General features: G+C 34.6%; 5 protein-coding genes across 10 annotated transcripts; 4 read left to right on the top strand and 1 right to left on the bottom strand.

Moving 5' to 3' along the window:
* Positions 1-815: 815 nt before the first annotated feature.
* LOC105697910 (protein phosphatase methylesterase 1) lies at positions 816-3,170 on the top strand. Of its 5 annotated transcripts, none has more exons than XM_012421647.1 (8): positions 816-1,008; positions 1,276-1,468; positions 1,569-1,678; positions 1,817-2,050; positions 2,186-2,251; positions 2,336-2,652; positions 2,728-2,860; positions 2,972-3,170. In XM_012421647.1, exons 1-8 carry the CDS (start codon positions 884-886, stop codon positions 2,988-2,990), a joined length of 1,197 nt encoding a protein of 398 aa, XP_012277070.1. In that variant the 5' UTR covers positions 816-883; the 3' UTR covers positions 2,991-3,170. The 5 variants fall into 5 exon arrangements, with proteins under 5 accessions (XP_012277070.1, XP_012277067.1, XP_012277069.1 ...); XM_012421644.1 differs by having other exon boundaries at positions 1,249-1,468; XM_012421646.1 differs by having other exon boundaries at positions 2,728-3,170.
* Positions 3,171-3,267: 97 nt separating this feature from the next.
* LOC105698007 (kelch-like protein 5) lies at positions 3,268-7,778 on the bottom strand. The gene is made up of 11 exons (XM_012421825.2): positions 7,596-7,778; positions 6,933-7,184; positions 6,617-6,778; positions 6,235-6,548; positions 6,058-6,153; positions 5,782-5,971; positions 5,386-5,610; positions 5,117-5,279; positions 4,783-4,995; positions 4,408-4,579; positions 3,268-4,335 (listed from the first exon to the last, which is right to left on the bottom strand). The coding sequence occupies exons 1-11, from the start codon at positions 7,612-7,614 to the stop codon at positions 4,267-4,269; spliced, it is 1,875 nt and encodes a 624-aa protein (XP_012277248.1). The 5' UTR covers positions 7,615-7,778; the 3' UTR covers positions 3,268-4,266.
* Positions 7,779-7,993: 215 nt separating this feature from the next.
* On the top strand, positions 7,994-8,752 carry LOC105698011. The gene is made up of 3 exons (XM_012421832.2): positions 7,994-8,103; positions 8,266-8,392; positions 8,512-8,752. The coding sequence occupies exons 1-3, from the start codon at positions 7,995-7,997 to the stop codon at positions 8,744-8,746; spliced, it is 471 nt and encodes a 156-aa protein (XP_012277255.1). The 5' UTR covers position 7,994; the 3' UTR covers positions 8,747-8,752.
* A 92-nt stretch (positions 8,753-8,844) lies between these two features.
* Positions 8,845-9,550, top strand: LOC105698010. The gene is made up of 3 exons (XM_012421831.2): positions 8,845-9,022; positions 9,129-9,315; positions 9,389-9,550. Exons 1-3 carry the CDS (start codon positions 8,846-8,848, stop codon positions 9,544-9,546), a joined length of 522 nt encoding a protein of 173 aa, XP_012277254.1. The 5' UTR covers position 8,845; the 3' UTR covers positions 9,547-9,550.
* Positions 9,551-9,688: 138 nt separating this feature from the next.
* Positions 9,689-10,568, top strand: LOC105698009. 2 transcript variants are annotated; one of them, XM_012421830.2, is made up of 3 exons: positions 9,689-10,147; positions 10,240-10,416; positions 10,500-10,568. In XM_012421830.2, the coding sequence occupies exons 1-3, from the start codon at positions 9,706-9,708 to the stop codon at positions 10,556-10,558; spliced, it is 678 nt and encodes a 225-aa protein (XP_012277253.1). In that variant the 5' UTR covers positions 9,689-9,705; the 3' UTR covers positions 10,559-10,568. The 2 variants fall into 2 exon arrangements, with proteins under 2 accessions (XP_012277253.1, XP_012277252.1); XM_012421829.2 differs by having other exon boundaries at positions 10,240-10,519.
* Positions 10,569-10,583: the final 15 nt, after the last annotated feature.

The raw sequence follows: 10,583 nt of genomic DNA, 5'->3' as shown, positions 1-10,583 counted from the left end.
ATATGGTATTTATAAATCCGTCTTAACAGAAATATCCTAGAATATAAAGTTAGAAGAAAGTACGCACAGAGATAAATTGAAAGACTCTATTTTGCCATCTACAGAAAAGTTTGGGAAACTAGGCGTTTCCACAAAATCCGCAAAGCACTCTTAACATCATCTGGTATCCAGAAATGTCAACTTAGGCCCGATTTTTTCATATTCCTGGATAGATATCCTTCGGATAAAGATATCTGCCAGATAAGTAAGGGCAATTTAATATAATAATTTAAAAATTTGTTACAAATAAAGTATAAAAACACCGTTGCTTCATTTATTAAACATCGGAAGGGAAAACTTCATTTTATTTAAACTCTACTTCGCAGCTAGTTCGCGGGTCAGTGCTATGCGGATCCCTAGGGGATGCACCGATTCCCCAGATCCCGCCATGTGGAGGCCGCTGCGATTGTCGACTTCCCAGCGCTCTGGGGATCCGGCCGAAACAGGATTCCATAATCCACCCAACGCACCACTCGCATACCATACTCATCCATTCACTTTTCGCACGCCACACGTATTACAAAAGTTTTACAATTATCTTAACGTCTACCAACTTGAAGTTTAGAGGAGTCGCAGAGAATGTATGTACATACATCATATATATCTGCATACCGATGAAAGTATATAAAACCGATGTAAGCAGGATTGGATAAATATAACCAAAGGTATAACTGCCTAATTAGCATAACCTCTTTGAAGCGCCACCAGTTTACCTAACGGCAGTCAGAAGAACTCCAAAGTCCAATAGCCCACCTTTTGATTCGGTGTCTTTTCCGTTGAACCGTAGTTGTCAAAACATTGTTCTATTTGTCACTGCTTCGATAACAAAAATAGTTAAGTGTTTATGCTCGCGTTAGTGCCAGCGGAAAAGAAACGATTATTTACAGCAGTTGTAATGTCTTCCCTTCAAAAATCTATTTTGAAAGCAAAGCTGCCGCCAACGGGACTCAGTTTTGGAATGCCTTCTAGGTTAGACTCTAAACATTGTCAATTATACAAAATTTTAATCATATAAGAGAAAAATATTGAACGTTTAGGGTAAAGAAATGAACATTTAAGATGCTCGTAGGTGTTTAGTAACTTATTAATAAACACTCATATACATTTTTATTTATAATTTTAATTTGTAATGTACTTTTTATTGATTTTTTTGTTAGTTAAATCATGAATATAATTTATCATTTTAAAGTAGTCCATTTCAACTTATAGAAGTAAACCCAAGCTCGGTTCTAGTAGGTCGGGCAAGCCAAAAACTCATCAGCGCAAAAGAGATTATAATCCTACCACATGGGCTCCATATTTTGATCATTCCATAGAAGTAGAAGTAGATGAAAGTGTATTTCGCATATATACCAGGGGAACGGAAGGACCTATATTGTTTCTGTTACACGGAGGAGGTTACAGTGCTTTAACATGGGCTGAATTTAGTGTAAGTATTATGTCATCAAAAATGCTTGCATATAAATGTTTATAAATTATAATGCTGGTACAATAAAATTAATATCTGTTTCTTATTTGCACTATTTTAGACTTGTATAACATCCATGGTTATATGTAGAGTCATAGCCATAGATTTACGCGGCCATGGAGATACTTATACTGCAAATGAAGATGATTTATCTGCAGACACGTTAGCGTTGTAAGAAAAAATACCAATTTTCAAAATAATTATCAGGCATACTTTTAGAATGCAGTTGCTAATTAAAAATAATATTGGCAAAGCAAATTTTGATGTAGCATAAGGAATAATTAATTGTTTTGTTCTTTTCACATTTAGGGATGTTGCAGCTGTGATAGATAGGATAACGCATAACCGCCCAGTTGTATTAGTAGGTCACAGCATGGGAGGAGCAGTTGCTGTGAGGGCAGCTCAACTAGTGAATAATCTAAGTGGATTAATTGTTATAGATGTAGTAGAAGGAACGGCAATGGATGCTTTAACTTCGATGCAAAGTTTCTTAAGATCTAGACCCACCAGTTTTGGTACAATTTCACAAGCAATAGAGTGGTGGTTAGTATACAATAATTACCTTTTTAGATTCTTTTAGAATAAAAATTTTTGCATTTCTCAATTGCTTATTGAGAAAATCATATGTTTGTTACTATTAATAAACTATAGTATATAGCGTGTGAAAATTGATTTTAGTGTACGAAGTGGGCAAATACGCAACACCCAGTCAGCTAAAGTTTCAGTACCTGGACAAATAAAGAAGTATGTAAATTATGCATTGAAAGTAACTAAGATGGTTCCAGTATTACTTCATAAGAAAAAATGGAAATGAATATTATTTTTTAGCATCAAAAGTGGTAAATTAGCTACACACGACATCGAGACCATGTCACCTGACTCAAGTAACGAAGAGAGCACAGACACGGTAGTTCAACGAGCGGATGTCATTCAAGAAGAAGACTCTACCATGCCGCCACCAAGTAGTACTGCCCCAGAAACTAAGAAATATGTGTGGAGAATAGATTTGTCAAAAACGGAACAACATTGGTCAGGATGGTTTAAAGGACTTTCAGCTGCATTTTTAGCTGTACCAGCACCCAAAATGCTTCTTCTTGCCGGTATTGACAGATTAGACAGAGAACTGACAGTTGGACAAATGCAAGGTATTGCTACTGCTACTTAACATATTTAATTATTGTATATTTATGAAATAATCTAATCGAAATTGTTTCACTTAGGAAAATTTCAAATGCAAGTGTTGCCAGCCTGTGGACACGCAGTCCACGAAGATGTCCCTGATAAAGTGGCAGAAGCTGTGGCAACATTTATGGTCAGGCACAAAATTGCTGAACCTGCATCTGATTTTCCACGGTATCAGAACACATGCACTGAATAAACTATTTTTTAACTGAATGTATCAGTATGACCTATATTCACGTAAATTTTTTAAGAAAAGCAAAACAAAATATTTTTGTTTTTCAGAACTTTTCCTGCTTGTTAAATAAAACGGTGTTGAGTAATTTGCATGACATCGATGAGGTATTACGAAAAGTATTTCAAAATTAAGTAAATTAGGATTGTCTCTTTTATTTATTTCAAAGGATATCGCTATAGACTGTATGATGCACTTGTAAATAAATAAAAAATAAACAATAACAATAAATTTCAGTCCGATTTTTAATAAGTTGTTTTGTTCATGTGTATAACTCTTTCAAGCTGTATTTTCTTTAAAAAGAACCGTCCTTTTTTTATTAGATGTTATAAACTTAAAAAGAGTATATCAAAAGTATAAAATGTTTATTCTTGAGCTGGATACCAGCATATGTATGTACAAGCACAATTTACAACATGATGGATTTCATTCATTTCTCCTTGCATATACAAAATACATTTTGGAATGTTATTTAACTTAATGTAAATTAATCGCACATTTTCCGAATAAGATATTTGCGTTTAAATCAGCTCTTTAATCACAGCATTATTATATAGGAAAATACCTTTGAATATATAAAATTCGAAATATAAGATACGAGTTAACCGTTTCTTTTTCAGTTGTAACGTCGCTCTTAGTAGAATCACAAATTACGATTTTTTGGCAGTGATTTTTGGTAATTTTGATAATCCGTTTTAGAAGTGTTTATCATTATACGAATTATCGATGGGAAAAATATTTCATGTTCTAATCACAAATTTGATGCTGGAACAAAAGCATCATTCTTACGTGTATACTTGTAGAACATTGATTTTAGCGAAATTTCAAACATTTGTCATGCAGGTACTATTACAATATATACCTATACATTTCATTGATTGATTTTCAAAGAGATGTTTTAAGATCTCCTTTCTTGTATTAAAAGATTAATGATTTTAAAATGTATAAATATACTGCATCCTCCAAGTGGTATAATAGGTCGCAATGAAATATAAATAAAAATGTTAAAATATATAAAAATAAATAAAATACATGATTAGACTAGGTACTTTTAGAAATCGTAAATATGCCGTAGTTATAGACGGAATCACACAGCCACACCGCTAATATTAAATAACGTCTAAGAACGTTTCTGGTCTTGTCGCGATCAAAATTATTATCATATCGCTTCCTGGCATCATTTATAACTTGTACCGCACATGCTTGTTAATTGTATTATAAATTCCAAACTCTTATACTTAAACTTAAAATTATTGCAGGCAGTAATACCGTAAGCCTCGCCGGTTTTCTTATGATTTGACTTGTAAATTATCTCGAGTTCTTAAAAAAATGAAGACCTTTCCCTTCAATCTGTAGAGAACATATTTTTTACAACAACACAGGGTCCAGCACGGCCGGTTTTTAGAGGTGCTATCTGGAGAAATCAAACCGCTTATAATTATATCTTGGTTGATTGGGTGAATTATTGATAAATCATGCGACTTACTTGTTGCCATTCATTGAGAAGTGGGTCATAAGCCTCCACATGAGTAAGATATTGTTGACCATCGTAGCCTCCTACAGCAACGAGCCGATTGCCCAGTAAGCAAACTCCCATGGCGTCTCTTGCAACATTCATTGGGGCTACCATGGTCCATGTATCAGTCTTTGGATCGTACCTGTAAATGACATCGGTCAAATTTGTAATTTGTATTAAAATAGATAAAGCTCTGTAAAGGCTTAATAAAACAAAATGTTTAGTCCCGATAAAAGCATATTTCTATTCTGGCCATATGACAACAATTGTGTATAAAAAAATTAATTCCTGGAAATAATTGGAAAATGTTTAAATATTTTTTACATAAATTGTAAGAAATCATACCTTTCAACGCAATCGAACCTACTGGCATTAGGATTATTCACAGGGGCATCGTGACCTCCGAGGGCATACAGACAACCATTGAGAACGCCTACTCCAACACCACCTCGTCGCTTTGACATTGGTGCACAAGCTGTCCATTTATTTGTATGTGGGTCATAGCATTCAACAGTGTTTAAACAAGAACTCATATCTCTACCCCCAACGGCATAAAGTCTAGAAAAAAAATTATCTTTGTACATGTTCCAATCATTTTTAAAATTAATGGGGGTATTATTAACAAGGAAAGTATAACTAAAGAGTATTTCAATATATTAATAATTAAAAAAAAACATACTTATTATTTAATACTGCCACACCTACAGTGGAGCGTGTTATTGACATTGGGGAGATTTGACTCCATTGTCGTGTAGCAGGATCCCATCGTTCTGCAGTGTTTAAAAAACTCCAACCATCGTGTCCACCTACAGCATATAAAGGTCCTCCCAGTACAGCTACTCCTGTAAAATATTACAACTTTGATTTTGAAACAACGTTCAAATAATGCTACTGGGTACAGACAACTATAAAAAATTTCCAAGAATTTCATATTAAAAATTATAGTACCAAGTCCATGACGATGAATCATCATTGGAGGTAATGTACTCCATGTCGATGTAGTGAAGTCGAAACATTCAACAGTATTTAATGTCTTCAATCCATCTCTGCCACCAGAAATAACGAGTTTTTTCTCAATAACAGCAGCACCAAACTGGAGGCGTCTCCCAGTCATACTAGCCAAGTATTTCCATGAATTATCACGTAATGAAAATGTTTCTATTGTTGTAGCTCCTAAAAATGTTTTTCGTTCATATAAATATTATTCGCGGATTAACGAAAACTTACCTAATATTTTAGTATTATTTAAATCTATTTAAGTTTCTTTACATTTTTTAAAAGACTATGTAGAGACAATGTATTTTGTATTTGTTAGTAATAAAATCAGCCTTAACAATAAATTACCTTTATTAGCATCCATACCCCCAACGACAAGTAACTGTCCTACGGTAGCTTTTCTAGGCCTTGTACGTCCAGATTGTAATAAAGATCTTCGCTCTGGCAGAAGGTGATATTTTAAAGCTTCCATTATCAAATCTTGTGCTACCTTTTGATCCCTAAACATTTGATTACTCTCAATGTGATCGGCTATGAACTGATATAAATTACATATTATTTAAATGTTTTTGTAAATTTTATTACATGTTAAAATAAATAGTTAATTTAAAAATTCATGATTACCGCAGGAGATAGTAATGGTAACTTTACCAATCCTAATAATTTGCTAGCATCTTTGCACCTGTTTTCTAGATCATGTTCCAACCAGGTCATTAATGCCTGAAATTTAAATTGCAATCGTTAGATAATAGATTTTTGACCGATGGAACTCGTAGTCGATTAACGATTAATTGTACTTACATGAAATATTGTCTCTTCCGATGGAACATTAAGATCTTCCGATTCAAGCAACTTCGACACTTCATTGGCAGATAACATTAAAAATTCTTGATTTCTCATCACTTCCATAAAATGCTCAGTGGTATAAGCATGTGCAACGCTTAATAAATGCGCACAACCTTGAGTATCGGCAAACATTCGAATACCCAAACAGTTGCTCGGATGAAGTTGCTTAATGAGAAATTGACAACACGCTTTTACAACTGGGCTTAATTGCAATAAACACGCAGTTGCCAATAGAGTTTCTATGCTATCTTCCCTCAGTTCGATACAGCCTAGTGAATGATATAAATGGTATCAATAAAATATAAAAAACATTACAATTATGATGCGGATTACAAACCTGTATAAAAATATCGAACTAGGGCCCATAGAGCATCTCCATCGACCCCTTTTAATTCTATTTCATTTTGAGCAGACTCTCTTAAGGAACTTGTAAACATAGCAGCAAAATATTCCGATCCAGCACTCAGCACTAAACGATGTGCCGGGAAACATCTGCCACCTAAATAAAAAACTAAATTTTTAATATTCTTAGTTTAAAAAAAAAGACCTTTACCTGCTGGAAATACATAAAAATAATTATCCACTAAATTCATCTTCTTATTTTTATTAGTATACTTTTAAGCTCCTTGCAAAATAATTTTTCAAACACTGACCTGCAATAAGGGTAACATCGGTCAATTGTTGCTTATGCAGATATTCCTCCATAACTCTGAGGCTGTTCTCGGCATGCATGGGAACTCTAAAGTGTTCATCTTGCGAGATAGAAAGATTAGAGACGATGCTCGAAATACTGTGCTCGCTGGATGACACTTCTTTTTCCTTTTGCCAAAAACGCGACTCCTGGTCGCCCTTATTTGAACCGCTATTTGCCATTTTGTCTTTGCCAAAACTCTGTAATGGCCTATCTACAAATTGTCACAATAATTGGCTCGTTTGCTCCGTTATTACTCTGTCTTGCACCAGTACATTATCAAATCAACATTGAGAACAAGTTCCATTTTAATTGTTGCGTCGTAAACAATCCTCTTTTTTCTATTCTTTTTCTTTACATGAATTTGTTTAGAGTGGGCTCTGAGCCATATACCATCTACAATCACTCGCAAATGGACGTTAAAACGCGAGAGCACCGACAACAGAATCTATTAATCAGACCTTTAACAATAGCTATGTTTACCAAAGCCCTTACATTCCGAATGTTTTTTAATTCCGAGTCAGTTAAATTATCTGACAGTTTTCAAGTATACTATTTTGAAGATCTCGAGAAAAAGTCGCGTAAACTCGGAGGTATTTTTCCGGCCACCTGTTTAAATACTGACCGCAAAAAATCGTTTTCATGACAAAACTAGCATCACGACAAAAGGCCTCTCGTTACTGCTCGCTAAGCACGGTGCACACTCCAAATTGTCCTGAATCCACTTGTCACTTAAGAACATCGATTTTGAGATTTCTAGAGATCGGCAACTCGGACCTAAGTTTTGCGTATGCAGGTCACTTTACATGTAAACAGAGATGAGTTGTTTCCCAAGTCGGTAAAATGAGCAGACATTGGTGTACGAACTCGTGATCTACAATCGTTCTACCAATCACAAGCCGGCGAGTGACGTCTGCGCTTTGATACGGTTTTTGAATCACGTACCGTTAAATAATTTTACTTTTCATTATTGTTGATAGTTAATCAAATTGATATAGTAATTAGAATAAATTGAATTGACACTATGAATTCTGAGAATACCGAGGATGAACCACCTAATACTTCGGCAGTGGAAAAAGCTCTTGAAACTTACTTGCGCGCGGAAAATGACAAATTGAAACAAAAATTATTCGGTAAGTTTGATCTTGAAAAAGATAAAGGACTTTTACAGCGTAAGGAAAATGATTTCAAGAAATAGTTTTGCTGTTTAGCGAACAGTATAATAAATGTACTAGAAAGATTAGCGTCGAAAAGGTATTCTTATAAAAAATTAAATCCGTATCTCGGTTACGCAGAAAAAAAGAATAAGGTAGAAGAACTGAAGGAGACTGTAAGAAATGGGCTAATCAGAAGAAAGGAATTGAAAAAAAAAATCGAAGAAGAATCACAGAAACAAACTGACTTGGGAACTACATTGGCAAGGTTGAAGTTGTAAATTACATATAACTGTCGATTGAACGTGGTATAAAGAATATCAAACAAGTACTTTATAATAAAACCTTATTAATTTGGTATATGTCTATCTGGTTTTTATCGTGCAGCTTGGAAATATACAACCGTCAACTTACGGATCAAATAATGTTGAGAAAAGCAAACGTAGGCTCGGACGTCGTTCTGTGGCACCTTTCTCATGTTAACGAGTACGGTGCTATAGTTAACATGTATCGAGAAAAATGGGCACAATATGAGGTACACATCTTTGAGATTAATAACGGTTACATAGTCATTTTGAAAAAATGTAGGTGTTTACCGTTTACATTTGGATCGATTACTTAGGCTGAATACGAAAAACGTCCACTGGCTATTGCCAGAAAAAAGATTAAATTTGAATTGGAAAGAGTGAAGATACAACTTGAAATAGAAAAGTACAAAGCAATGGAATTTAAGAAAGCAGTGCAACAAAAGAAAAAGATTGACCAAATGAGGATACGAATAGAAATTATAAAGCTGGCCAAGCTATGGTTAGATCGCAAAAAGGAAGAACAACACCTTCAGGGTTTATTGCAAACTATAAATAATTTAAAGATGGTGGAAGCAGAATACAATGCGAAGGTTGTACCTGATTACCTTAATTTTATATAATACTACGTTTGTAATAAAAATCATCCATTTGCATGTATATTTTGCAATACAAATAAATAAATAATCTATATTACAGGTTGCAAAGGCAGTCGAAGAGAGGAGAGCAGAGTTAAGAGATAGACAGATTTTTGGGCGTTCGGGATCTTCAATGCCTAAAATCGATTTATCATCAATAAAAAAACACTGGTATATCCAAAACACAAAAAACCCTTTCGAGCCTTTCAATTTGCCGATGCAAATCCGTACCCGTACCATTGATGCTGGTAAACTGTCTATTATTTAAATCTATATCAGCAACACAACTTTTCTCAAGTTTGTTTTAATTCGCATATTTAGACGAAATGTCAGTTAATAGTTTAATGCTTGAAGAAATGTGCACCGAGGATAACACTACAATGCAGCATGTTCCTTTAAGCAATGCTTCTATCACAGAAGAGGTAGAGGAACAACAAGAGCCTGCGCAATCACTCGGTAAGCGGATAGAAAATGTTTAACTTATACATTAATTAAATACTCAATAGTAGGTTAACAGGGATAAGTTATTTAATTCCATTTATGCTGTGCACCCTTTAGCGTACAAAAGTCCTGACGTTTCTGTAAAGAGTAACACGGCATCGGTAGAACAGAATACTCTTTCACAAAAAATAGATACCATGAATATTCAGGACAATGTAAATCGTAATAAACATGCAACAACGCAAGGGGAAGCTGATTTCAATTATTCTGACAAACAGGATATTCAAACAGTTTCCGATGAAGCAGTCTCAGCCAAAGAAAATGTAATAGAACATAGACAAGCTGATAAAAGAATGAAAGACATTGTTAGAGAAATGGCGGCAGATGCTGTGGAACCGGCAAAACAAGTGCTATCTCCCATACTCGAAGAGACTAAAGTATCAAACGAGAGTTCTGCTGCCAAACATCCAAAAATTACAAACGTTGAAACAGTTCATTATAATTTAAAAAAAGTACATACGGTAGTGCCCGGTTCTCCTTTGGAAAATGGCTCATTCATAGATCAATTTCGCATAAATTCTGAACTAGAAATCAGTAATTTATCTGTATTGTATGATCAAGCAATGACTAATCGAAGAGGTATTTATTTTTGCAGCTTTCTGTTATATAAAACTGTATTTTTAATGAGTAAAATATGGCAGCGGCGAATATATCTGGCAATATATGTTTAGGTTTTCCATTATCTCCTGGAGGCGGAAGCGTAAATGAAGAATCCATGATTGGGCTACAATATCCTTCGGCACGTCATTGTGTCTCTCCAGCTGCGTCGGAACATCAATCTGATAACGGTGGAAATTATAAAGATCCGGCGCAAAAGACCGAAAATAACTTTCCAGCTGCCAATTCGGGTATAATTCATATCTTTAGTTTTCAAATTCATACTGATTGTGTCTACTCTTTTCTTACTGTGGTGCATCCTGTTTCATTTTAGAATTCACTTTTACGATGTTTGGTCAGCGGGGGACTGGAGGCGGGGACAACTTCTTTTAAGATTCTCTTTGCTTTATAAATTCAA

This window comes from Orussus abietinus, unplaced genomic scaffold, assembly GCF_000612105.2.
Source record: "Orussus abietinus isolate OABI.00-Male unplaced genomic scaffold, Oabi_2.0 scaffold1, whole genome shotgun sequence".
In the NCBI taxonomy this organism is placed as follows: Eukaryota; Metazoa; Arthropoda; class Insecta; order Hymenoptera; family Orussidae; genus Orussus; species Orussus abietinus.
The sequence above is the reverse complement of the archived record's forward strand: the minus strand, read 5'-3'. Positions and strand labels throughout refer to the sequence as shown.